The 26,451-nt window shown below is 39.8% G+C and overlaps 1 protein-coding gene and 1 long non-coding RNA gene across 9 annotated transcripts in view; both read right to left on the minus strand.

The window, feature by feature from the left end:
* The window catches only part of DENND1A (DENN domain containing 1A), a 545,539-nt gene that overhangs the window by 265,397 nt on the left and 253,691 nt on the right, over positions 1–26,451 (minus strand). For all 8 annotated transcript variants that reach the window (XM_032251630.1, XM_032251634.1, XM_032251629.1 and 5 more), the window contains 4 exons: positions 25,253–25,322; positions 19,909–19,989; positions 15,702–15,755; positions 717–827 (listed from right to left, as the gene is read on the minus strand). In XM_032251630.1, coding sequence (XP_032107521.1) covers positions 717–827; positions 15,702–15,755; positions 19,909–19,989; positions 25,253–25,322 — 316 coding nt within the window. The remainder of the gene's footprint in view (positions 1–716; positions 828–15,701; positions 15,756–19,908; positions 19,990–25,252; positions 25,323–26,451) is intronic.
* On the minus strand, positions 20,320–25,210 carry LOC116532462. Its single transcript, XR_004260875.1, has 2 exons — positions 22,846–25,210; positions 20,320–22,702 (listed from the first exon to the last, which is right to left on the minus strand). It is a non-coding gene; the product is annotated as an uncharacterized LOC116532462 (long non-coding RNA).

Consider the following 26,451-nt stretch of genomic DNA (forward strand, 5'->3'; position numbering starts at 1 on the left):
CCATGGAAAATATTCAGTTACCTCTAACCAAAGAGGTAATTTTAAAACTAAAGCAAACCTGAAATACCACTGCACATCTACTTTCTTAGCTGAATTCGTGCATGCGCGCACACACACACACACACACACACACACACACACTATTTCCTGGCAAAGCTGCAGTGAAAATGGCATACTCATCTACAGCTGGCAGCCTTCACTGTAAACAAGTACCGCCTGTTTGGGAAGCAATTTGGCAGTCCCTAAGTCATAGTGCTTATCACGTCCTTTGACCTGGCATCCCACTCCTTAGAAGGTAACTGTAACAATCAAAAGAAACCAAAAGATGTTCATTGCAGTATTATCTACTAAAATGATTAAATAATAAACAACCTAAATCGCCATCAAGAGAAGAAAGAGTAAATAATGACACATCTGTATCACAAAATACACAGATATTAAAAATATGATAATACTCAAAGCTTATGTAGAAAACTGCAAAATGTTCATAACACATAATCAAATGGAAAGCTATTTATAATTGACTGTGAGACTACAGGAATAAATGAAATGTGCACTGGCACTGTAAAAAACATGAACGATTAATGAAAATGACATGTTGCCAAATAAGGGGATTGTAGCTGACTCCCTTTTCTAAAATTTTCTTTCATCTTGTTGATGTATCTTTCAATTAAAATTAAATCATTAAAAAACCAGTCTTAAGACTGTCTACTCACAGTGCTGAGTTTGCTGCAAATGATGAGTATCCGGCGTTCGTAGAGCATACTGGCATACAGATGCAACATGTTGTTGACATCCACCGCCACAAAATATTCTGTCAGATTTCTCTAGGAGAAAGAAGAAGGCATGGGTTGTAGCTTATTTTGTTTGTTCTTATTACAACAGTATCTAATAAGAGCATAAGAAACAGAAAATAATAAAAAAGTATACTCTCTTCTTCCCCCTGTCCTTTTCTGTCTGGGAAGCCAAATCCCCATCATGTATAAAATCATGAACCCTCAAGCCGGAAGAGCCCTTAGAGTGGAAGGAGCCTGAGCAATTACATCTTTGTGTGGTGATTACAGTTTACAACTGTGAGGTCGCATGCAGCACTGCATTTGTGCCTTAGGTCAGTTCGTAAAGGTGAGCAGAACAGAAATTCTACTTATCTTACAAACGAAGAAACCAAGACTCAGAGAGATTCTCCAAGATGGAACAGTCTAATAAGCAATGAAGACAGGACTGCTGCTCAAATCTTTGGGCCCCAGACCCTAGAACCTTCCTGATGTGCTGTGCCATACGCCTAAGCAAAAGAAAGTACCCAGGGACCAAAATGCTCCTGGCACTGAGCCCATTTCTGTGCAGGAGATGCCACCCACGAAGGCCAGGCGAGCGCCTCTCCTGTCATCACTGCTGGTATCCCCTCCTTCACAGTTTACATTCGCTAAAATGGCTCAGCTGGAATTAAGGCAATTTCGAACATTTACAATTTCCAGGTATTTCACTCAAAAGGGGGAAAAAACAGAAGACAAACAGCAGCAAGTTGTGACAAAGCAGTGTTTTAACTAGCCTTCCCACTCACCCCCCTGGCCCCCTAGCCTGGGCTTCATTCTTTTAATTAATACTATAGATTGTTACTCTTCAGATTTCAGAAAAAAAAAATGGAGTGTGTTTCATTTATACAACGCTTTCTATACCCACCTGACTTAATAATATACATGAATATGCTAATTTCTTCAATGTTACAGGTTTTCAATGCCACACAATATAATCCTCTGAAAATGAAAGGGGTTGGGGAGGGAAGGAATGCTATTGCCAGGGGGTTGCAGTTTATAATGATTAAAGATCTGTAACCCATAAATTGAAATAAACCAGGTGGACTTTGCATGCAAAATAGCATAAAGTGCTTTTCAACAATATTATGGGCTGGGAGTAAAAATGGGTACTTATCTTATAATTTATTATTGTTTGACTGAAGTACCAGGTTAACTGTCAACCTTTATAAATACAGAGCAGGTGAATTAATAGCTCTATATACTACCTATCTATCAAGTGCCAGTCACTGTGCCAGACACTGTGGATGTGTAATTGTGCAGTCTTCACAAAAGTCCAGTAGGCGTTGTTCTTTCCAGTATAAAGAAGTCTGGGAGAGGTCAGTATCTGGTGAAGTCAGATCTGACTCCACAGCCTATAAGCTTTTCCTTATACCACATTGTCCCTCTTACACACATCCACTGTGTGCAAGGTTTACATTTATTACTAAACATTTCACTTAATCTTCAAACTACTCCTTGAAACAAGTATTATTATCCCTCTATAAAGATGAGCAAACAGTGGCACAGAGAAATTGTATAGTTTGGCAAAGGTCACGCAGTAAGTGATGTGACATGATTCAGTCCTAAGAGGGTCTAAATCCGTGCTCTTTTCATACAACACAAAATTGTAGGTAAAAATCATATTTGGAAAAGGAAACAGAACAAGATCAAGTATGCCTAAAGAAAGGGAAATGCTTCTGTTAAAAATGACTGTTACCCCATTCACGGAGTGATCCATATGTGGCAGGCAACAGGTGCTTTTCCTGTGTTCATTCCAGTTTTCCCAACAACCCTGAGACAGGCAGTATCATCTCCACTTTATAGATGAGAACAAACTGAGGCTCAGGAAGTCTCAGTGGATTTCTAAGGGTCACCAAGCTATAAAGGGCAGAGCCATGTTTCAAAACCAGACCTCCTCAAGCCGAAACGCACACCCTAACCACCACACCAACTTGCCTCTTAACAAACTCAGGGAAAAACAAAACAGCAAACACGAAAGGCAGATGGAAGGGGTTGACCAGCATATCTTGGTTCCTCCACTGGACGGAGGAATGCAGAGCTAATGATGTAAGGGTGGGGTTTGCTCTGAAGACAGTGACATGGCACAGCTCTCCTCACAAACAAAAATACGAGGCCCTTCACTGAGCATTTCAGTAAAAAGCTTAACTGCTGATGAATTACATGAATTTTTCTTTTAGGAGAGGATGGAAGTAAAAAGAAAATAGAAATGAGGAGCTTAAAGAAGGCCAGAAAGCCCATTAGCACTTTTGACAGATCCAAAGATAACTCTGAAGCCACCAAAACGTGGCCTCAAGAGTCTGCCAAGAAGCTTCACGCTGGGGAGAAATATGTTACACAGCTTGCCGTCCAAATAGGGAGACACAGCGTCAGAGACAAATCCTGCGCCTTATTTTGGTGGGAGAAAAAAAAAATCACAAGGATACTTTTGTGGATGGGGAAGGGAACATTTCTGAAATAAAAACACCATTTGATTGAGGCATGTCCCCCATCTCCAATCAGATTCTTAGTGACTCAGGTGCTGGTTCCAAAAACTCTACACAGGTATGTTAAAAATACGTAACATTTAGCCAAATTCTCTCTAAACTGTCATGTACTTTTTTTGGTATTTCTCATCCCATCTGTGCTGATTACCAAGATATTTGTGTCTAAACAGAAGCTGTCTTGCTTATCTGCTTCCTCCCCTGCCTCTTTCCTTCTGGGATGCCACCCGCCTGAGCGGGTGGGAGTGGGTGGGGGTGCCAACAGCCCTGGGAACCTCGCTCAGCCGTGGGAGCACCTGTGGGGCAGAGCGGGGCCCCAAGAGCAGCTGCAGGGAGCACTCACAGTTCCACCAAGCCTCAGCTCAGAAGCAGGCCCCACGGAGTCAGGAACCTCCCTCCCCCAGCCATACCAATCCTCACTCTCTCAGGCCTGCCATGCCTTTTCATACCCACAGGCCTTTACTTCTGCCATGTCCTCTGCCTTGAATGTCCTGCTCTTTCTTGAGGGCACCTGCTTACTTTTCAAGACCCAGCTCTGATGTCACCTCTTCCCAGCAGACTTCCCCAACTCATCATTTGTCAAGCTCCCCCATATACTTCCATTGTCCCCATCTTACAGTAACTCAGTTTTAAGTATGTTTTTGCCACAAGACTGAGGTCCTGTTGGGTGAAGCTACTTCTCCCATTATCCAGCAGTTTGATAAGAGCAAGCTCGGTGCATGGAGAAAGCAATGGCTGAGGGCGCTGGTCCCTTGCTCAGGTGAGAGCAGTGCAGTGAGGAACACACCAGCTGGAAAAGGAACCAGGTGGGACATTAAGAAGAATGTAGCATGTGACTCCAGAAAACCTGGCTCTGAATCAGATGAAGCAACTGATCACTCAGTAATGGTGAAGAACCCACAGAAAAAGAATTGACACTGGAAACGGCACAGAGGCAGGTAAGTAGCTGTGGATGGTGGAGGGAGGGAGGGGGTGACTTTTCATGGTATCTGTGGCTGCATTTATTAAAAATATGAATAAATTAGTGGTTTATCAGGTAACTGGGTGGAGGGCTGTACACAAAAGCAGGTGTTCATTTCATAGCCAGGTCAACCATATTTCTCCAATGGATAGATCAGAGGATAGGAGAAGGGAGGGCTTCCATGCTAGGCTGTCTTTGGTCAAGACTATAGCCAAAACATATTATGAGCCTCTGCTGACAAAAGATAAGCCACTCTCCCAGCACTTTGTTTCTGTGGACTAAGTCCTCAACCTCCCATTTCTGTCTCCTATAATCAGGCAATGAACACACACTTACTTTTTTAATTCCTACTATGTGTCTAGCACCCTCCTAGGAGCTAAGCTTGCAGAGATAAACTAACTGTGACCTCCATTTTCCTGCTTCATCTGGGGTGGGAGGAACATCAGACTTAGAAATCTAGTATGCAATGTACTGTGGTCGAGGCTACATTCCAGGTATGGCTGAGAAGCCTCAATGCCCTTGCTGGATATGCAGGGGAAGGCTGGAGAAGGTGTGATGGAGAAGACAACTGGTTTGGGCCTCCAAATGGGTTCATTCAGTGGACAAGGAAAGAAGCATATTCCAGGCAGAGGCAAAGACAGGGTGGGGAGAGGAGCCACAGGCAGGGAGGAGAGTGAGGGGCAGGGCAGGGCAGGGGGGGAGAGCAGTGGACCGGGGAGCTAGGTTTCTGTCCTGTGGGAGCCTAGGCCTTGCCCCACAGGGGACAGGGCAGTGCTGAAGGATCCTGACATGATCCTATTTGTGTTTCAGAAAGAACTTCCTAGGGGCTCCGTGGAGAACAGGTAAGAGGGCAAACAGGAGGCAGGACAGTCAACTAAGAGGCTGCTGCCATATTCTGGGAAATAAATGATTAAAATATACATTAAAAAACCAATTCAGACAAAAGCTTTGGGTGATGTGACAGATACCTCTAAAGTAGAATCATAGGATTTGATGAATTAGACTTGGGGAGGGAAGGAGGAAAAAATGTCAGATGACCCCTGGACTTCCAGATTACTATGTGCCACACTTGTCCACTTGTCCAAATAGTTTTTTTAAAGGGAGAGTCCATTCATTTAATAAAGGATAAATCCTCCTTCTAAAGTCCAATAATTCCTGTCAAACATGGTGTCCCTGGCCACCTAGTCCTAGGCCTAGTGTCCTGGGCTGTAATGCTACCATGCCTGGGCCTAAGTGACCACTCTCTTCATTCTCTGCCAATTACTTCTCTGTGTGACTCACCTACTTGGAAAGGAAACCCTTGCTTCGAGGGCTAATTCCCAGTTTCTGTGCTTAAAAGGTCTCAGTTTTCTTAGTGCCAGTATGTTTTCAGGCTTGAGAATATTCCTTTCCCACTCATGGAGCTTAAGCGTTATTTCAGTTACACATATATTTATATCCTCAGGCAAGTGCCTGTCCACCTAGCACCTCTTCTGGCCATACTCTCTAGGGCTGGGTAGCACAGCTGCAAAGCTAACCACCACCAAGGTTGGAAAGGGCTCAAATATGAGCAAGGTCTCTGGACAGAGCGGCCTGCAAGATGCATTTCGGAAGAGGCCTGCAACGCCCAAGCTCCTTAGACTCTCTAGACTTCCACTTCTCATCTTTGCAAAGAAACATTGATAAGTGTCAGGTCCAGCGCAAACCCCCTGTGGCTCTAAATCCAGACAAAGAGAAAGGGAATGGCACCTGGTAAAACCCCTGTTCTCCCAGGAGAAGCCTCATAATGGCTACTCTCTTCTAGCTGTCCCTGCTGGCTCCTGCCCCATTCCAGGTGGCTGGGGACTTGAGGCTCACTGTGATCCCTGCCTGAGGTTATGAAGCAGGTGGGGGTGGTGGTGATGGGGGAGTTGGAGTGGGGTGGGCATGGGAGGGGATATAGTGGGGCTTAGAGAGAAAGCGTCTTAGGTTCAATACCTTAGGGAAATGAGATAATCCTCAAACCAAACAACTGACTCTAAGCTGGGTACTCCTTGGAGCCTTCGAAACAGATGCCAGTCCGCCCCACTGTCTGTCATTTTATTAGTCTTTGTGACTTTCCACTTCATACATGGTACACATGATAAAGACCTACTGTCTTGTGTCTGGAGGCAGCTTCCAAGGAAAGAGGCTTGGTTTTGTCAGTGGGTCTTGTTTACTGAAATAACTTCTATTTAAATTATTTTATCATAATATAAATTTTTAAAACCCTAATTTTTTTTTTTTTTAAGGATTTAGGTAACCTTAGTTGTGAGCGATTCTTTAAAGGGAATTATAAATTTGGATTCTAAAACAATCTGCCTAAGGAAGAATCCCACAGATTCACATAATCATCAGAGAAGTGTATTATAGGAGGGAAAGCAGAGTTTACCCAGAGGTCAACTTCCATCCCTCCATGAGAATGGAAAAACCATTAGAATAAACAATTACCTGACAACGCTTAAGAGCAACAATGGAATTCTCTATAATAGCAGTTCTTGATAATAGGTCTTCTACTACCACTTCAACTTTGTTTATGTTTGAAAGTCACGATGAGTTCATAAATCTTTTCTGTATCATGGCGCATCTTTTGACAAAGTGGAGTCTGGGCAATGTTATATGTGACTGTCCATTCTAACTGCTTTCCTCGCATCATTAACCACTTGGTATGACACCAACTAGATAATTAAGACAGGTTGTTTAATATTCCAAATGAAGGTCTATATGATTATCCATTAATCAAAAGTAAACTTCAAAACCTGGACACTAAAAAAAATCCCTTATACAGCTAGTTTACAATGTAATTATTACTACATAACTGTTCACGATCTGTGACTTTTTTTAAATGCAGGTCAACTGTTTAAAATTTATAAAAATTTATGCTCATTTAATTATTGCCTGCATAAAATTCACTCCTACATGTGTTATCTTGATAGGCACAGAAAACCCTGATGAGCAATTATAGAGTGATAGTTTTTCAGTGAAAAGAAAGAAATTGTAGAAATAATGAGAATTAACTTCAATGGGGATCTGAAAGGGAAAAGAATTAATTTTTCACATTTGCTTTTCATTAATGTCTTGCAGACAAATTGGCCCAAAAGCCAACTGAAAGGAATTGTTTTTTTTTTTTTTTCTTCTCCTGGGGTGGATACATGTTAATTCACTCAGTCAGTCATTCAGTCAGTCAGTCATTCAGTCAGCAAATATATACTGGGCATCTATTTTGTTCCGGGTACAGTGCTACAGTGAAAAAAATACTGATCCCTGTCCTTAGAGAAGGAGAGAGAACATTTAGCCAAACATTCATACAATTAATTATATAACTTACATGTATGATGACCAATTTCTTAGATGGATAGAGGGAGCCATGGAACCAGGGCCCAAACCCAGCAGCATCTCAATGCTTGGATCCTACTGACCGCGGTGTGAATCCTGGTTTTAGCACTTTCTGGTTCAGCAAGTTACCTCACATCTCTGGGCTTCATTTCCTCTCCAGAACAGGGAAATAGGGATAACAACCATATTTTAAGGCTGTCTGAAGATTTCATATCCACAGTGGATGCTCAGTAAATACGCTTCTGTTTTTTTTACACTAACACTTCCCTGAAGCTGTCCAGGAGAATGGGATTATCTGGTGATAGAACATTATGAAGTTCCATATCCCAAAGCCTATTTATCCTTTTTGTTGCTTATGTACCTTAGAGAAGATAATAAAAAAAATATTTACAAACTATCTGCTATATTACAGGCAGTGGAGCCTTGGGCTCCATTTGCCCCATCAGTTCCAAGCTTCAGACATTCTGGTGTCAAAAGGGCCTGCTAAGACATTTTTGAGGCTCCATGAAATATATGCCCCATGAGAGGAAAAGCATTAATCTCCATAACTATGAATATGAGCAAAAACCTAGAAAAGATATGCTCCAGGAGTAATGTTCTTCAGTGCTAGGCCACAACTCAGATCTCAAGGGAGGTTAAGACCAGAATTCTGGGAGAGGCAAGAAAAGGAGAACAAGAAACACACCGTTGAAAGCAGCATCTCCGGGCTGGGTGCAGTGACTCATGCCTGTAATCCCAGCACTTTGGGAGGCCAAGGTGGGAGGATCACAAGATGATACTCCTCGGCTGGCCAACATGGTGAAACCCCATCTCTACTTAAAAAAAAAAAAAAAAAAATACAAAAATCAGTTGGGCCTGGTGGTGCACACCTATAGTCTCAGCTACTTAGGAGGCTGAGGCAGAAGAATCACTTGAACCCAGGAGATAGAGGTTGCAGTGAGACGAGATCCTGCCACTACACTCCAGACTGGGCGACAGAGCAAGACTCCATCTCAAAAAAAAAAAAAAAAAAAAAAAAAAAGGCAGCATCTCCATCAAACCAGACATTGTCCTTGGAACTCTACATTTAATACTTCATTTGTTTCTCACATTTTCCTTTTATAGATAAGGACCTAGAGGCTCCAAGAGTACAGGTAAATTGCCCCAAGGTCCCAGGGTAATGAAGCCCAGAGTCTGGCTGTCTCTAAAATTCATACTCTTCTGCTACACCAGATCATAAAGGATTAACAACCCCACAGTTATTGCTTGTTTCAATTTGCAATGCAGCAATTTAGTAATTTTAAATTAATCCTTGAAAAATTATCAAGAGATTAATATGCAAATTTCAACATGGCTAAAGCTCAATAGTGATTCTACGTCAAAAACCACACAAATTGGTCCTACAAAAGTTCAGATTCTCCTTAGAGGAAAGGCTTTCCTGCTTCATTTTGTAATTTGCTATATTTAAAAAAAAAAAAAAAAAAAAAAAAAAAACTGTTTCTTTTCCTTTTTGTCCTCATGAATAGAACACATCAATTCCAGGGAGGCAGTGGGGTACAACAGGAACAAAACCTTACAAACCTGTGTCGCTACATCGTGCTTAGGAGCAGACCTTTCACCTCAGCTCTGTGAGCTCTGGGCTCCCTGTCTAAAACGGGGCTCACGTCTACCCCTCTCGGAGTAGCTCTAAGGATTAAATGGAATCATGTATGTTAGGAGTCTGGCAGATTGGTATTACCATTCTGCTTAGAAACAAACAAGGCTAGCCTTTTACTGGTTTGCAAAGGAGGGTTTAGGGACAATGGGTCATACGCATGAAATTGGTTCATTAGTGGCAAAACCAGCAGAAGAAATGTAAATTTTAAAAATAGTTGGGGCAGGAGAAGTAGCATACAGTGCAGACAGGCTTTGGAGGTAAGGCTATGAGAAGACTTGGGAAAAAAAAAAAAAAACCTTCCTAATCTCAATTGTGGTTTTGAAAAATTACAAATGATCAGAATTTTTAGGTACTTTAAAATCAAGTTCCTAAGAAATTTTTCATTCTTAAAAGAAAAAGTTGTTTTTAATGTACCTAACCTAGGCAATCATTTTTTATAACATTATTTATAATAGAAAATATAATGTCTATTAGTAGGGAAAGCGTAGTTAAAACAGTTAAATACAGTGGATTAAACATATATTTATCTTTTCTCTCTCCTGATACCACCCTCCCAGAAAAAGTCACAGTAAATGAATTTGAAAAGGCACAAATGCCAAAAAACAGGAGAAGAGATAGTAATGGAAGAGAGAGATCAAATTTTTGAAAGCCGAAAAACAGATGTGACTAAAGAAGTGGTTTTCAACCTGGGGCCATTAGTCTCCCAAGGGATATTTGGCAATGCCTGTGGACATTTTTGGTTGTCACAGCTGGAAGGGAGTGTGCTACCATCATATGGTGAGTAGAGCCCAGAGATGCTTGCTAAATATCCTACGATGTATAAAACAGCCCCATTCAATAAAGAATAATCTGGCCCAAGCTGACAAGCATGTGACTGAGGCTGAGAAGAAAAGCTGAAAGCTATGGATAAGGTGGGCAGGCACAGCATCGAACATTCAGCCCAACTCATAGCACAAAAAGAATTCCGAAAAGGAACTGGAGACACCTAGAATCTCTGAAGGCTAGGGGAGGGAGCGCAAATAAAAATAGGAGTAATTCAATCCCAAGGATCTTCTCTCCCAGCTCATTGAGCTAGTCAACAGACTTTCCTGCACCTCTGCAGAGGAATATGTGTTTACCTTCTAGAAGAACTGAACCAGAAACGCCTGGGGATACCAGGTATAGCTAAGGACAGGAAATAAAGCCTTACACTAAAAATGAGGAATAAAGGAAGGTATACATATTAGGTGTTGACATGTCATAACTCACCATACCTACTCAGCTTCCAGAACACTGGTAATAAAGCATACACTCCCTAGGCAAAGAAAACAGACCAATTCAAAAGAAAAGATTCTGATACTGATATTAGAGAGCCCCCCCGTCCCTCAAAATAGCCACACTAGTTCCAAGCTCCACAAACTCTGATCTATCCCCCACAATAAAAGCCCACCAGGTAATAAGCCCTATTCATGAGGACGGAGCATCCAGTTAGCTTTTTAGTGCCTCACTCTTAAATGTGATGGCGCAGCCATTTGAGGAAAGGCTCTACAGTGAAAGTTATGGAAGAAAACAAACAGAAGATAGGAATGATGAGTAAGAAAATAATACAAGGAGAAGAACAATTTTTAAAATCTATAAATAGTCTCACAGATGAGTGAAAATGTTAATATAATGACAGAAGAAAGTAGAGAGAAAACTCAAAGAGAGAGATGGAAAATGGGAGAGAAAAAAACAAGAAAATTAGAGGATCAATACAGGAGATTTAACATTCTGTTATAGAGGCCCCAGAGACAGTAAGAAAAATGAAGAGTATTTTTTCTAAGATATAATGTGAGAAAAGTTCTCAGCAATAAAGGACATGAGTTTCCAGATTAAATGGAACCACCAAGTTCCCAGCACAATAGATGAAAACAGGTCCACAGCAAGGTACATCACTGCAATTTCAGGATACCAGGAAAGACCATCAAAGGATGGTTACAATAAATAAATCACAGGAATCAGAATGCCTGAGACTTCTTAGTTGCAACAGGAAAGCTAGAAGTTAGTGGAGAAACATCTTCAAAGTTTTGAAGAGAGAGTGATTTCCAACCTAGAGTTCTATACCCAGTCAAACTATCAAAAGAAGAATAAAGAAGCTGTGTTTGGTGACTCACGCTTGTAATTCCAGCACTTTGGGAAGCTGAGGCAGGCAAATCACTTGAGGTCAGGAGTTCAAGACCAGCCTGGCCAACATGGTAAAACCCTATCTCTACTAAAAAATACAAAAATTAGCCTGCCGTGGTGTTGTGTATCTGTAGCCATGCCAATTCAGGAGGCTAAGGCAGGAGAATCACTTGAGCCCAGGAGGTGGAGTGTGCAGTGAGCCGAGATGGTGCCACTGTACTCCAAGCTGGACAACAGAGCAAGACTGTCTCAAAAAAAGAAGAAAGTTATTTTTAGTCATGCTAGGTCTAAAAATGTTGCCTCTGACACAGTACTTTCTCAAGAAAATTACCAGCACACGTTTCACCAAAATGAAGGAATAAAATCAAGAATGAGAAAGATGTGAAACACAAGAACACTTATGTGACAAAAAGTTGTATACGAAAGAAAAGGTAATCTACTATCTGTGTCAGCATGCTCATTAAAATGTAAACATTAACTTCTGATTTAATATAAAAATTTTTTAAAGATACAGGAAGAATGGGAGATGGAAAATATGTGATTGGGAGAATGTTATTTTGTGTATTTCAGAGTGGGGATGGTTAGAGGTGGTAAAAGACCAAAAACTTAAGATACAACAACATGAATAGATTATTCAAAAATACGAAGGGAAACACAGCTGCTAAAAACCTGAAAGTAGCTGGGCAACTTGGAAATTGCTCATTTTCATCAACAACTATGTGGTACTACATGATTTTTTAAGCCATTAATATGCATTACTTTCATAAGAATAAAAATACCACTAAATAAGTATATCATTAAAAAGGATGAAGCAGGTAGATAGGAACACTTTTTAGAATACATTAAACAAAAAAAATGAGTTGTCAAACAAGTATGAATAGCATCATATTTATGTTTAAAAAACATCTACAACACACACACAGGTACTCACACATATAACACTAAATTCATAGAGAAAGGTTTCATCAAACACCGGAGGGATAGTAGGATTGGGGTTGGGCAGGGATGGTGGTAATGGGGGGCCTTTCATTTTTTTCTCTATGTATCGGTATTAATTTTTTACAACAAAATATAAAGAGTTTTTAATAACATGGGTAAATGTTCATAGTATATTGTTACAGGAAAAACAGATATAAAGTATGTATATTTTGTATGCATTTAATGTTAAGTTTCTAAACTTAACCAAAAAAAAATCAAAAGAACATTTTCATCTCAAACAAAGTATTACTCAACTCCCAATTTAAGGAGTGGAAATTAATTTGCTCTGAATAAAACAGGAGCAGGGATCCAGTGCTCTGGTCAGTCAGCCACCTGCCTCAGTGAGGCCTTCCAAGGCTCCCAAAGCAACAATGGAGTTCCTAGTAGCACAGTGTGAAAAACTACCATGTCATAAAAGGGACTGAAGAAAAATCTCAGAAACAGATTTCTGAGATAGGGGATTATGCTTGATTTTTCTTTTGCTATTATATGATACACATACATACATCCCTTTTCTATGATTTGATACTGTTTAAGTAATAATTATCTTCTCCGGTAACACCTATATAACCACCTAAACCTGATATATTTTTAGAAGGATGGGGATTGCAATAGAGCTTTGTTAATCTTTTAAAAGTTATAATTCTATACTCATTGCCTATTTCTCAGGCCAACTATCATTTGTATTTTTCCAGAAAATTTTCTGTTTTCACAATTTTTAAATTTATTAAGTTTAAAATTTTATTCTTTTCATAAATTCAGTTTTTTAACTACTATTTTTCAATTTTACTTTAGCAATATTCCCTAATAAATTAAATTATAATTCCTTTTTCTAGTTTTGGTTATTTTTTATTACTATCCTTTTTTTTTTTTTTAGTTCCTTGAAAGTCAAGTTCATTGTTTTCTAAATTTCTTATTTATATAAAGGCATTCAAAGCTATAAACTTTCCCCTGAGTATGGTTTTAGCCACATCTCTAAGGTACTTGTTTAGTGTCCTCATTGTCATTAATTTCTAAATAACATTTTAATTTTTATCAACTTTGATCCAATTGCTATTTCAAATAGATGAATATTTTTAAACCTTTAATTAATTTATTATTATAGTTTTAGTTCACTACCATAAAAGTCAGTGACCTGTAAGAATTTAGTTCTCTACTTTGAAATTCTTGGTGTGATTTAGTACATGATCAATTATTATAAATGTCCCATTTAAAAATAATCCTTCAGTAGTCTCCTTCACAGCCAGAGTATGCCTCTGCTTCTGCTGTTCCTGCACTATTTTTCACTTCCCTTTGGATTTCTCCACTGTCTATGCTGAACTGACTGCAACTATCAGTAATCATCTCCTTCATGTTACGTAAATTCCCAAACTTTCTGGCTCATGGTGGCTTCCTCTGACATTAGGGAAATAGTTTTCTCCTTTCTTTCATAATTTTAATTGAATTTTCTGAGAACTCAAAGGTACAAATCATGGGCTCAAAGTGTAGCAAAGTATGTAAGAGCTCAGTCTCAAGAATCCAGAAAGGCCAATATTTGAATTCTGATTTTATTTGCTGTAGGATCTTGAATATGTTACTTAAATTTTCAGAGCTTCTGTTTCCTTATGTTAAATGAGAATAATTATGGTAGCCACCATGTAAGCTTGTTGAGAGAGGTAAGTGAGAAAATGGAGAAAAGCACCAAATATATCATTTGACAAGCAGTAGTTCTCAATAAACATTAGCTACTCTTGTTGAAATGAAAACTCTGGTCTGAATTTTTTTAGTTAATGTCAAACAAAAAGGATGTAACATTTTCTACCATAGCGTGATCATACAGATAATATACTATGTGGATATGCTTGATAATCCCAACATATCAAGACTGTTACCTAATCACAATACTACAGCCGAACTTCATTCACTACATTTCATCACCTGACATTTGTAATCTGTCTGTTCTACAGAAAACACTTAGAAAAATTTCTTTTCTGTGAATCTACAGTAGTTATGAAAAGATATACCACTTATTCCAGTACTTTTCTAATCAAATATTCAAGTATATACCCAAAAGATTTAAAAGCAGAGACTCAAACAGGTATTTGTACACCAGCATTCAAAGCAGTATTATCAATAATAGCCAAACGGTGAAAACAGTATCTACTGATCTAAGTATCTATTGATGGATGAACAGATAGGCAAAATATGGTCTATACATATGATGGAATATCATTCGACCTCAAAAAGGCAGGCTATTCTGACACATGGTTCAACGCAGATGAACTTTGAAGGCATTAGGCTAAGTGACATAACTCAGACACAAAGGACAAATATTGTATTATTTCATTATGTGAAGTACTATATTGAGAGTAGTCAAATTCATAGAGACAGAAAGCAGACTGATGGTTGCCAGGCGTTGGGGAGACAGGAGGATGGGGAATTGTTTAATGAGTACAGAGCTTCAGTTTCATTAAGACACAAAGAGTTCTGGACACTGAATGTATGAAATATGAATATATTTGAAATTACCGAGTTGTACACTTAAAAATAATTAAGATGGTGAATTTTATGTTATGTATTTGTCGCAATTTTTAAAAAGTAATCAAGTGTCTAAGCGGTAGACATCTTTATCTGATTCTACATAGTACTATTTATAATCACAGTAAAACATTTTGAAAACATGTCATGCAGTAGACTAGATATGTCATTCAGCGTGTTCAGAAGGCGAACACCAACCTTCTGCTCTCTCACACTCTAGTTCACTGCTCCTAAGTCCTTTGGAGGTAGGGACGGGGCTTTCAAACTTTACCCATAAATACTTTATTTTATTCTCTGAAAGGTATATATACAAGAATAAGAAGTAGAAGTGTAATCCTGCTTGAGCAAATCTACCCTAATAAACCTCTATTTGGAAAATTCTTTATATAGAAACATTTCACTTATAATAGCAGAAATGAAAATCATCTAAATGTTCTACAGTGAGAGAATGGCTAAATAAACTACACAGCAAATGGAATATTACATAAGTGACCAAACTAACATATGAATGAAAATGGAAAAGATGTTTTTATAAGAGGTGATTTAACTATGTAAAAATACATTCTAAAAAGAGGGAATCAAATATCATGTTAATACATAATTACTCTTGAGAAAGAGGAATAACAATCCCTCCTTGTCTTTATACTTTCTACACTTTGCAAATATTCTGTTTTTGTTTTTATAATGCATTTCAGTTCTTATATTTTTGTTTTTACAATGTGTTCGTTTTAAAAATCATAATTTTTATAATTATACCTTAAATCACATCCTTAATTTATTAAAATAAATAAGCAGAAAACAGAGAGTAAAAATTTAATTTTTTCTTCCCAAGTACTCACATTCTCAGGTATGCTGGGAAGTTCTCTGGTATCAGGCACAGTAAAATAAGAATGCTAGAAGAGAAAAGCAAAAGTGATTTATTTCTGCCAAAATGTACAACAACCACATTACTCAGAATTCAGGTAAATGATTGGAAGATATTTCCTTACTCAGATAAGGAAATGGCTTCACTCATAAGAAACAACCATGTAATATTTTCTTTGGGTATTTTCATATTGAACCAGATGTATTAAATCATCACTTTGGTAGATGGAGTTCTTTTCTATGAGAGAACTTCCTTGGGAGATAGAAATGAAGAGCTCAGGCCAGGAGTAGTGGCTCACACCTGTTATCTCAGCACTTTGGGAGGCCAAGGCAGGCGGATCACATGAGGTCAGGAGTTAAAGACCAGCCTGGCTAACATGGTGAAACCTCACCTACACTAAAAATACAAATTAGCGAGGCATGGTGACAGGCACCTGTAATCCAGCTCCTCGAGAAGCTGAGTCAGGAGAATCACTTGAACCTGGGAGGCGGAGATTGCAGTGAACTGAGATCAAGCCGCTGCACTCCAGCCTGGGCAACAAGAATGAAACTCCGCGATAAATAGATAGATAGATAGATAGATAGATAGATCATTCAAAGAGGTTAAAAGGCTAAATTGCTATATGAATTTTCCAGGTTTCTAAACACATGAAAGCTGTTGGTTTCATAATTGATTGTTCAATGATGCAAGCATATTCTAGGGACAAAATATCACCAGATTCACTCAGTGATGATTTTTACCAAACAACCATCTCGTTTCAGCATCTGAGATTATATTCATCTACAAAACGTGGCCAAAATCTGCCCCAAAGGCCTAAGTGATGTTAAGACGCGTTCCAGTTGCTGGAGCACTGAAGCTGAGACCATTGCAGATGACCAAAAGTGGAGAAATTCTGCCCCCGAAGCCCACTCCATCATAAACCTCCTGACTGGAGACTGAGTGGAGTTGAAAAATCTACCTCTTCAAAGAACTTCCAATGAGTCATCTCCATATGCAACAAGCATGCATCCCTGAGTTAAATAACAACAGGCTGAACTGATGACACCTCCTTTGCTCCTATTTAAGACTCAGGACAATGGCAAGCAGGAATGGAAAGAGCCTGGTGCCGGCCAATTAAAGATGGGATTGTGCAAAGGCCAGGAAAGGTCACATGCAGAGAAGGTCAGCTTAGCCATGGCCTAAGTTCAAACCTGGACCCCCAAGTGACATTTCAGGAAGTTGTCCACCGCAACCTCCATTCTTGGGTGACTGCAAAATAAGTGGGTCTCTAGAAGAATGACTTGTATAGGCTTTCTGAAATGAGAGGCCCTGGGGACAATTGTAATGAAGATGACAACAATAATAGTATAAGGTACTTGTCTAATATTTAACAGATATTTGTTGAATAGAATACCTGGTACATGAAAGGCATTATGTCTCATACTCTAAATGTTAGCTCTATTACCATAATACCTTTTGAGACAGATATTATCTCCAAATTACAAATGGGTAAATTAATGCTCACAGAGGTCAAGTAGTCAAAGATCACACAGCTAGTAGGTAGCAGAAAAAGGACCAAAACCGAATCTGTGTAACTAGAGCCATGCTCTTTCCACTGTAACAGACTGTTATATCTGTCCTTTTTAAGTGCAAATGACAGCTAAAGGGACTTGAGTGGAAATAATAAAAAAGTAAAAAATAAAAACTATAAAAAAGATAACTTAAAAAAAAAGCCTTCTTTGATGGATTATTCCAAAATCTGTGTGTATGTCAAAATACTACCTATGAAGTATTACAGAAGAGATGGTGTAGCATGGAAATTAGTAAATGACTAATTCAACAATGAAGATTAAAACAGGAAAAGTAAAATACAAGGTTCAAATATGACTCAATGAGACACCAACTTCTATACCAAAGGGCTAGAAGTTTGGTTCAGTAACAGGCCATGTGGTGACAGAGTCACCAAGTAATAGTTTGGCATAGTGAGAAGGAAAGAGCTCAGACCAAAGAACCAGCCACTTAATAGCTATGTACCTTAGCAAATTCACTTAATAGCACAGAACCTCAGTTTTTGAATCTGTAAATGGGAATCATATTATCTACTTCAAAACTGTTGAAGAATAAATGTGATATATATGAAGTGTCTACTGTTCAATAAATGGTATTTTAATATAAAATTATTATTGCTCTGAACCGCTAGTTCATATTACTATTTTTATCAATTACTCATATCAGATACATAGAAATATTCTCCTGCAGAGAGCGACTAGAGACAAAAAGTTCAGGATTACCATTTTATCAGCATTTCAGGATGTATTACCTAGATAAGAGTAGTCCTTCAAAATCAGAAATGCAATATGGAGAGAGGAATCCCCAGTGAAAAGGAAAGAAAAAAATATCTGCCTTTACAGATGCAATGGATAGTAAATAGTGAGCCAACACAATTCTACAACCAAGTAGTCCCCAGGCTGTCCTTTGAGATTCTGTCTTGCTCCACTGCCCATGAAATGCTGGGGACCAGGAGAGGTCAGAAACATTCCTAGAAACCACTGGCATGAAACAGCTGCGCCACCCCAGCAGTTCCTGCTGCCCCTGAGATGGCTTGTCCTTGAGGCCTGGCATGCACTATGCCTGAGCAGCCATTCGAGGGAAGGAGTGGACCTTCCTCCCCAGCAGCTGGTGACCCAGCTGGGCTACTCCACAGCTACCTGTCGGATGTTATTACAGACTGAAGTGGTGAGATCAAGCTGCAGAGACAAAGGCAGGGTTGCTTAGCTATACAGCAAGGACTAGGGCAGCTTTAGAGCTCATTTGTTCATCTTTTCCAGACGGTCTCCCCTGCCGTATAAGAATTTTTGTAGCAAGGTTTCTTTCCTTCCTATGTTCTACTAAAATGAGCAAAAATCTTTGTAAATTCATTTTTTTTTTTTTGGTTCCTTCCTTCCTTCTCTTCTTCTCCTTCAACACGTATGGCACAGTGGAAAGAACACAGGCTTGAAGTTAGCCCTGGCTTTGAAAACTCAAGTCTTCTCTCTTATTAATCACATGACTTTGGAAGGGCAAGTATCTTTTCCTCTTGTAACCAAAACCTATAAGGAATTAATTTTCTTTAGGAGGGGAGATACCTTTCCACCACTGAATACCAACACTGTACCTGGTTCTAATGAAGATGAAAGACAAAACTCTTAAAACTTTCAGGCCCCATGACTTAAGGGAAATAACCCCTGGATAATAATCAATACCTGGTCAAAGTACGTCTGTCTGAGAGTTCTGATGAAGGTAGTGACAGGGGCTTCAAGGTTTGACCTGGGGAATTAGAGAATTCCTGGAACCAAAATATGAAAAAGATCTCCTATACCTCTTCTGATGCCTTATCTGAGCGATGAGGAAACTGAAGCCAACAAGGTTAAAGGTCTTGATTAAGGTCACTCAAGTCATTGACAAGACAATGACCAGGATGGAAATCTTCCAATTGGTAGTTCAGAGCATGCTGCAGAAAATGCGGTAGCAGTACATACTTACAGGCATTCAAAGAAACTATTACTGAAGGCCAGGAACAACACTAAACACTCTCCCTCTCTGTCCTCAAGGGACACACAGTCCAGTGAGGGGGACAGGGAAAGGGATCATTCCAATAGGGTGTAACTAAGTACCGCAAAGCATGTAAGATGCTTGGGGCAAAGGAGGTGATCTTAGCTAAACCTCCGAGGTATCAAGGGAGGATTTCTCTGGAAATAAAATCAGAGTTGAGTTCTGAAGGATGAATATCTGTTACCCTGGCACACAGGGGACAGGAAATGTTGAAAGCTGAGGGTGCAGGATGGGACCTTCAGCAAAGGGACATGCACCGCAGTGCTGGGGAACGAGGGTGATGCAGGGAGGCCGGGACAGGAACTCAGAAAGCAGGCGGGGCCAGCTGTCCTATTTCACCCCAGCATCTGTGATCAGGAGATGCTAGTGATGCCAGGGATGATGGCCACAGAGGAGCCTGAAGACATTTAAGACCTGTCTACTTCTTATAGAATCTCAGAGAAAGGAGGAAATTCAACTCCCTAGCCTACCTTGAGCCCAGAGGTGTCAGAGTATTTGGGGATGGGAGAGGGGAGGTACAGATGACAAAATACAATACTCTTCAGCTAGCTCCTCTTACTGTCAATAATGAAATAAGTTCTCAGTAATGGTTAATACTCTGCCCCACTTACCACGCTGAGATGAACAGACACTCCTGGGTCAGGGATGGGAAGTTTGTGCAGAGTTTCAAGGAGCTCATTCCACTGATTTTCCTGAAAGAAATAAAAGGCCTAAGTAACAAAAGCAAGGCTGAGCCCTTAGTAAGATACCTGCAGGGAGGTCTGGGCACACACAACTAAGGGGGTTGGGGAGATGCTGGCCTCAGCACAGAAATAAGTTTGATATTCATGTAGGGTTTGACAAAAGACACTGCATATGCCTCAAACATAAGAGCCAAATAGATCCTCCTACACCAAGTTTGACATTTTCTACTCAATGAGACACCTACCATGACCGCCTTTTATGGATCATATACCATAAGCTCTCAGCAAATCTATCCCCTCAACTCCATAGCAACAACTTTTAAATGCAAACAATCCTAGCTTACAGGGTGGGGGTGGCTGGGAGAAATAACGATGACAGTGTAGATCTTGTCTTCATCATCATTACCCTCAATTAATTTCATTGAATGTTCACTGGGTACACATGGCAGCCTCCAATTATGGAAAGAAAGAAATGAACTAAGTACAACAGCATGCAATATAGGACGGTAGCTATGCATTTTAACTCATGAAATTGAGCAACATAATGACATACAAAGCAATACAAATTATTTGATTGAAAATGAATTCACCTCTAAAATGCTCAAAAGAACAAGAGCACTGCTCACAGAATTATCCAAATGCCATTTCTCCCACCCTGTGGAATTCTCTGTACTAATATAATACTGCTAATTGTATATCTGTATCCACTCATCCTCTGTTTGACCCTCCCAAATACCCACTTCACAGATGTGAAAACTGAGGCTCCAAAAGGTGAAGCAACTTGTCTCAAATTAGCCTGTTAGAAAGTTGCACAGCTAAGGGGTGAAATGCAGGCTTCAGAGCCCTCCTTGCTTCACTATAGCTGTCTATTTAAGTAGTGAATTTAAGGAAAGGAAAAAGAAGATGCACCCAGACTACAAGCTTGTTTCAATCTGAGCTCTGACAAATCAAACAAGCTTCTCAGAGAGATGAACTTGAGGGTATGTGTTTGCATGTGTTCAGTTTTGCTCTGAAACAATCTCAAACTTACTGAACAGTTATTTCCTGAACTATTTGAGAATGAGTTGTCAAGATTATGTCCCATCATCCATAGATACAAACTTTCTCCTAAATTATCACAATTAATCATTCTTGTGGTTTGAATGTTTCCCCCAAAAGTTCATGTGTTGACGATTTGTCATTGTAACAGTATTAAGAGGCAGAACCTTTAAGACGATTATGCCATGGATTAATGTGGGCTTCTGATAAAAGTTTGACCCCCAACTTGTGTCTCTTGTCTCGAGTGCTGCATGTTATGACCCAGCAAGAAGGTCCTCACCAGATGCCAGCACCAGGCTCTTGGACTTCCCAGCCTCCAGAACTGTGAGCCAACTAGATCTGTTTTCTTTATAAATTACCTATTCTGTGGTATTCTGTTACAGCAGCAGAAAACAAACTAAGAGAATCATAATAATAAGGAAATTAACATTGATGCAGAATTATCATCTCATCCTCAGATCCTGTCATGTTTTGCCAACTGTGCCAATAATATCCTTGACAGCAAACAATCCAGTTCAGGATCACCTGTTGCAGTGTTAGTAGTGATAACTCTCTACTCATCCTGAATCTGGAACAGCTCCTCAGTCTTTCCTAGATTTGTATGACCTTGACAATGAGACCACCCATTTTGTAGAAAAACTTTCAATTGCCTAATGTTTTGTCTAATGTCTGATTTCAATTTGTCCCTTCACTGATGATGTTTGCTTTCATCATTTAACTCATTTGATATCTCTACAGTAACACTACTCTTTCTCTTTGTAATAAATAACCATTTCATGGATTGACACTTTAAGTAAATATCCCATTCGTCAAACTTTCAATGTATCCATCTACTTATTTATATTACCATGGGTCCATAGTTTCCTGTTTTATTCAGTGTGCTATAATCCTTTACTATCCTAATTTGTTCTGATGCTCAAATTGTTCCAGATATGACTAGTGGGAGCCCTCTTACTGCTTCTGTGTCCTTCTGACATGTTCCCATCACGTTTTTAGCAATTCCTTACTTTTTGGCACAAAAGATATTTCAGATTTATCTTATACTTTCTCTGCCTCAGCCCCAGAATCAGGTGATTTCTTCAGTGAATCCTGGTTTCTATTAGTAGGGAATGGTTTTTAGAAACCAACATCTGGGCACCATGTGTACTCACTGCTCCCTACTGTTGCACATTCCAGGTCCTTTCAGTCAATGGAGCCAGGGAATGCATCACACACACATGGAACCACAAGAGGCACATCACATCTCTTATTTATTTCTATATCCATCTTCCCATATTCAAAGACATGGGTTCACACTGATGGCTCCTATTCCAATCCAACATAGGAATTATTCTAGTTTTCTCCCTTTATGTATCTGTGACTTCATTCTATGAAAGTGAAAAACCTTGCCTGTATTTTCTTTATATAATTGCTTATTTGTATGGAAACACTCTTCTATTGCCATCCTTGCCTCCTTCACCATCCAGATGCCCTCTGTGCCCTCCTTGACACTGACATCCAGGGCTGGGCCTCTACCATCCACCCCCTCACACAAATGCCTTCCTTACCTCAGGATCCAACACACCAGCACTGGGTCACTGCTGCTGCCTCCCTTCTCACATGGATTCTTCTATATCCTATTTGAGTTCTGACATCCCATGCTGAGCCTCTACCACCAGGCTCCCACATAAACATCCTTCTCTCCCTTAGGCTCCAACACCCTGAGCCAGGCTGCTCCCTGGCTCAGATGCCCTCCTTGCCCTGCCATCCCTTCCACAAGGGTGCCCATTCAAGGTCTGATAAGCATGATGGGTCCATGATCCAAGCAGATACTGCAGTTAACCACACCTTGGTCTCCCACACCACAGAGACAGAGATACACACACACACACACGCACGCACGCACACACACACACACACACACACACACACACACGCTCGAAGCCTATCTTGCTTCCCAACCTCCCAGTGACTTTTGTATGGGAGAAGGTTTTGGCCCTGGGGCAGATGGTAGGTTCTGTTTCTTTAAATAAAAACTCTTTCTGTTCTAATCTAGTGACTAACACCTTGCAAACAAAATTGTAGGCAGATTTCCTATCATATGTGTCATAATTCTTTTAACAAAAGTGGGAAAAAGAAAGAGTCCTGGGTTCAAGAGACATAGACTCCAACTAAAACATGTTACTGATCTCAGTCTCTGACATCCCAAGAGGCAGAGTCCTGCTGGAGCAATGGCCCAGGAGAAAGGTTCACCAATTTTACAGGGTAATGATCCAGTCTCCCATATGCGCAGATTGTATCTACACTTTTATAAACTTTCCTGAATCACTTGTTTTAAAAAGTGTACTAAATTCTTTGTTTTGCTGACTTTCTCTTTTTTTTTTGGACTGGAGCATATGGAGGGAAAAAAATGTGAGTAAATCTCCAATTCAAACCTGTGAAGAGCCTACATATTATACAATTCTATTTATTAAAGACACCTTTCAAATTTGAGTGAAAACCTGAATGTTTGACTAAAGGTAACTGTGAATCAGAAATCGATGAACAGACCCAAGGTGACCTCCTAACTCATTCATCAAAGAGTAAATCACTTCTTTTATGACAGAATCCCCTGACATCTAAGCTTCTTTTCACAGTGAGTGTAGTGATCAAGGGAACTGTTTCTATTAGTTATTCCTTCCATTTACTGTGACCTCTGGAATACATTTGCCAGTAAGTAAATCTGCCTCTAAAAAAAAAAAAATGATTTAGTCATTATAAACACAATTTCCCACCTTTCTTCCGAAACAGCATTTCCAAAAGTGTGTTCCAGGAAACACTGCTATCTCAGAATGCTGATATTTATCATGGAATGAAAGGAGTTTGGGGCAAAAGGAGATGGAAGCACAGGTGACACAGGTTTCTCCAATGCAGGACTTCCTAGAGCTTACATTAAATGAATCTTAAGGAGATGAAAACAGAAAACCGCTTTCCCTCCCCTGGACCCCACTGTGAATGAACTGGTACCCTTTTCATGGACCATTTCTAAGAACTAACACTCAAATTCCTCAGAACACTCAACAAAAAAATATTAAGGAAAAATTTCCCTTAACGTTTAATAATAATGGATCACTTTTAAAATATTAGGCCATTTACAAAAAGGAAAATATAAGACATTAGATATATAGACAAATATTCAACTCATTAATAATCAAAGAAATGCAATTAAAACAATGAGACTTTTTTACTTGTCAAATAAACAATGAATTCAACAAATGATACTGATGAGAGTATTGTGGCCGAGGCACTTTCTCACATTGCTGGTAAAGGGTATCCTTTAAGAAAACAGCAGAATTCTTCTGGAAAGCAGTTTGGCAAATGTTTTAAAAATGTATATGTCCACTGACCTTACAATGGCCCATCTGGGATTCTCCTTTTAAGGAAACAATCCAAAATGAAGAAAATGCTTTCCCCTCAAAGATGCGAATGGTTATACTTCTTATAACAGTAGAAAAATCCCAAACAATTAACAATTCCCAGTAATAAAAAAATGCTTCAGTAAATCAAGGTACATGATAAAATATTACACAGCCATGAAAAATATTTATAACATTTTTAATAGTATGGGAGGCACACTCATTATAATGATATCTAAAAATGAGGGCTACAAAAATCTACATAAAGCTCCAACTGGCCTTGACATCCATGGAAGATGCCTTACCTTACTGCGTCTTCCAAAAGTACAGCAAAGTACAGATGTATTTTTAACATAATTTTCAGACCCTTACAAAAGTTACTGTAAAAGCACCACAAAGCTTTATTGAAATGGGAACTCAGGACAGCTGGGTAGGTCACTTGCCAGTTAAGTGTGTTACTTGCAAACCCCAGATTTGCAGCATGACACGAGCAACTGAAATTTGTGCCTCAGCAAAATTATAATTTTATACATGTCATGAGCTTCCAAGGCTGCTTGGGAATATTAGAAATTGTGAACATTAACTCTGTGAATGTTAAAGATCTAGTTATCATTTCTTTAATGCAAAGAAAAACTTAAGGAAGAAAACAACCCAAAATGCTAGCAATATTTATTTTAGGGAAGGGAACAGGGGCAAATTATGAGTGATGATTTTTTCCTTCCTATTATTTTCTGAATTTCCCACACTTACTATACTAGGACTGCATTACTTTTTTGGTAAAATATAAGGCATGTTTTACTTTTTCATCATAAAAATTAAAGCTTATTTGTTCAAAAGAATTATTTTAAAAAGGCAAATACCTGTCTTTTTGTCGTGTAATCTGCCAGGATGTTAAGTAGCTTATAAAATACCTCGAACCAGGGGAGATAGCTGGAGGAAGAAGAGGAAACACATGAAATATTAGTATGCAGGTCAAAAACTTTAACCAGGATCTAATTCAAGACTGATACATTTCAGTTTTGCTCTACGTCCTAAAGAGTCTTCCTGTCACAGACCGCTGGAAACACAGACTGGTGAAATGCTAATTATTTCTGAGAGTTTAAAAAACTGCCTGTGTAAGGCAGAGGATTGAATGTCCATTATAAATTATTCCCATGCCTCTGAGCTAGAACAGTTCACAGAGAAGAAATTCAAAGCAGACTCCATAATCAGGCACCATCTCTGAGTAGCCCCCTGGCCTCTCCCAGCATACCCACCCTTCCCAGGAAAGCTTCTATTCAAGTTCTTGTGATGGGACAGGGACAGGAACAGACACAGACACACACACACACAGCATTCCCACTGCAGGCATCTGCAAAGGGTTGTCCCAAAAGCCCCATGAGCCCAAAGCCATCCATGTTACTCCAACAGACATTCTACCCACCACACACCATCTCTCTATCCACTTCAGCATGAGTTCCACTTCTCCATCCCCACTGTCTTCCACCAGGTCTTGACCATTGCTCCCTTCACTCTGAGAGCAGCCTGGCTGCTGACCTCAGTCCTGCAATCCACTCTGTGTGGCTTTTTTTTTTTCCTTGAGATGGAGTCTCGCTCTGTCACCCAGGATGGAGTGCAGTGGCAAAATCTTAGCTCACCGCAACCTCCACCTCCCAGGTTCAAGTGATTCTCCTGTCTTAGTCTCCCGAGTAGCTGGGACTACAGGCGTGCACCACTATGCCTGACTAATTTTTGTAGAGTCTGAGTCTTGCTCTGTTGCCAGCCTGGAGTGCAGTGGTATGATCTCAGCTCACAGCAATCTCCATCTCCTGGGTTCAAGTAATTCTCCTACCTCAGCCTCCCAAGTAATTGGGACTACAGGCATGCGCCACCATAGCTGGATAATTTTTGTAGTCAGAGGCTTGCTCTGTCACCAGGCTGGAGTGCAGTGGTGCGATCTCAGCTCACTGCAACCTCTGCCTCCCGGGTTCAAGTGATTCTCCTGCCTCAGCCTCCTGAGTAGCTGGGACTACAGGTGTGCACAACCATGCCTGGCTAATTTTTGTATTTTAAGTAGAGA

Source organism: Sapajus apella, unplaced genomic scaffold (genome assembly GCF_009761245.1).
Source record: "Sapajus apella isolate SASKATOON/1434 unplaced genomic scaffold, GSC_monkey_1.0 scaffold76, whole genome shotgun sequence".
NCBI classification, from domain to species: Eukaryota; Metazoa; Chordata; class Mammalia; order Primates; family Cebidae; genus Sapajus; species Sapajus apella.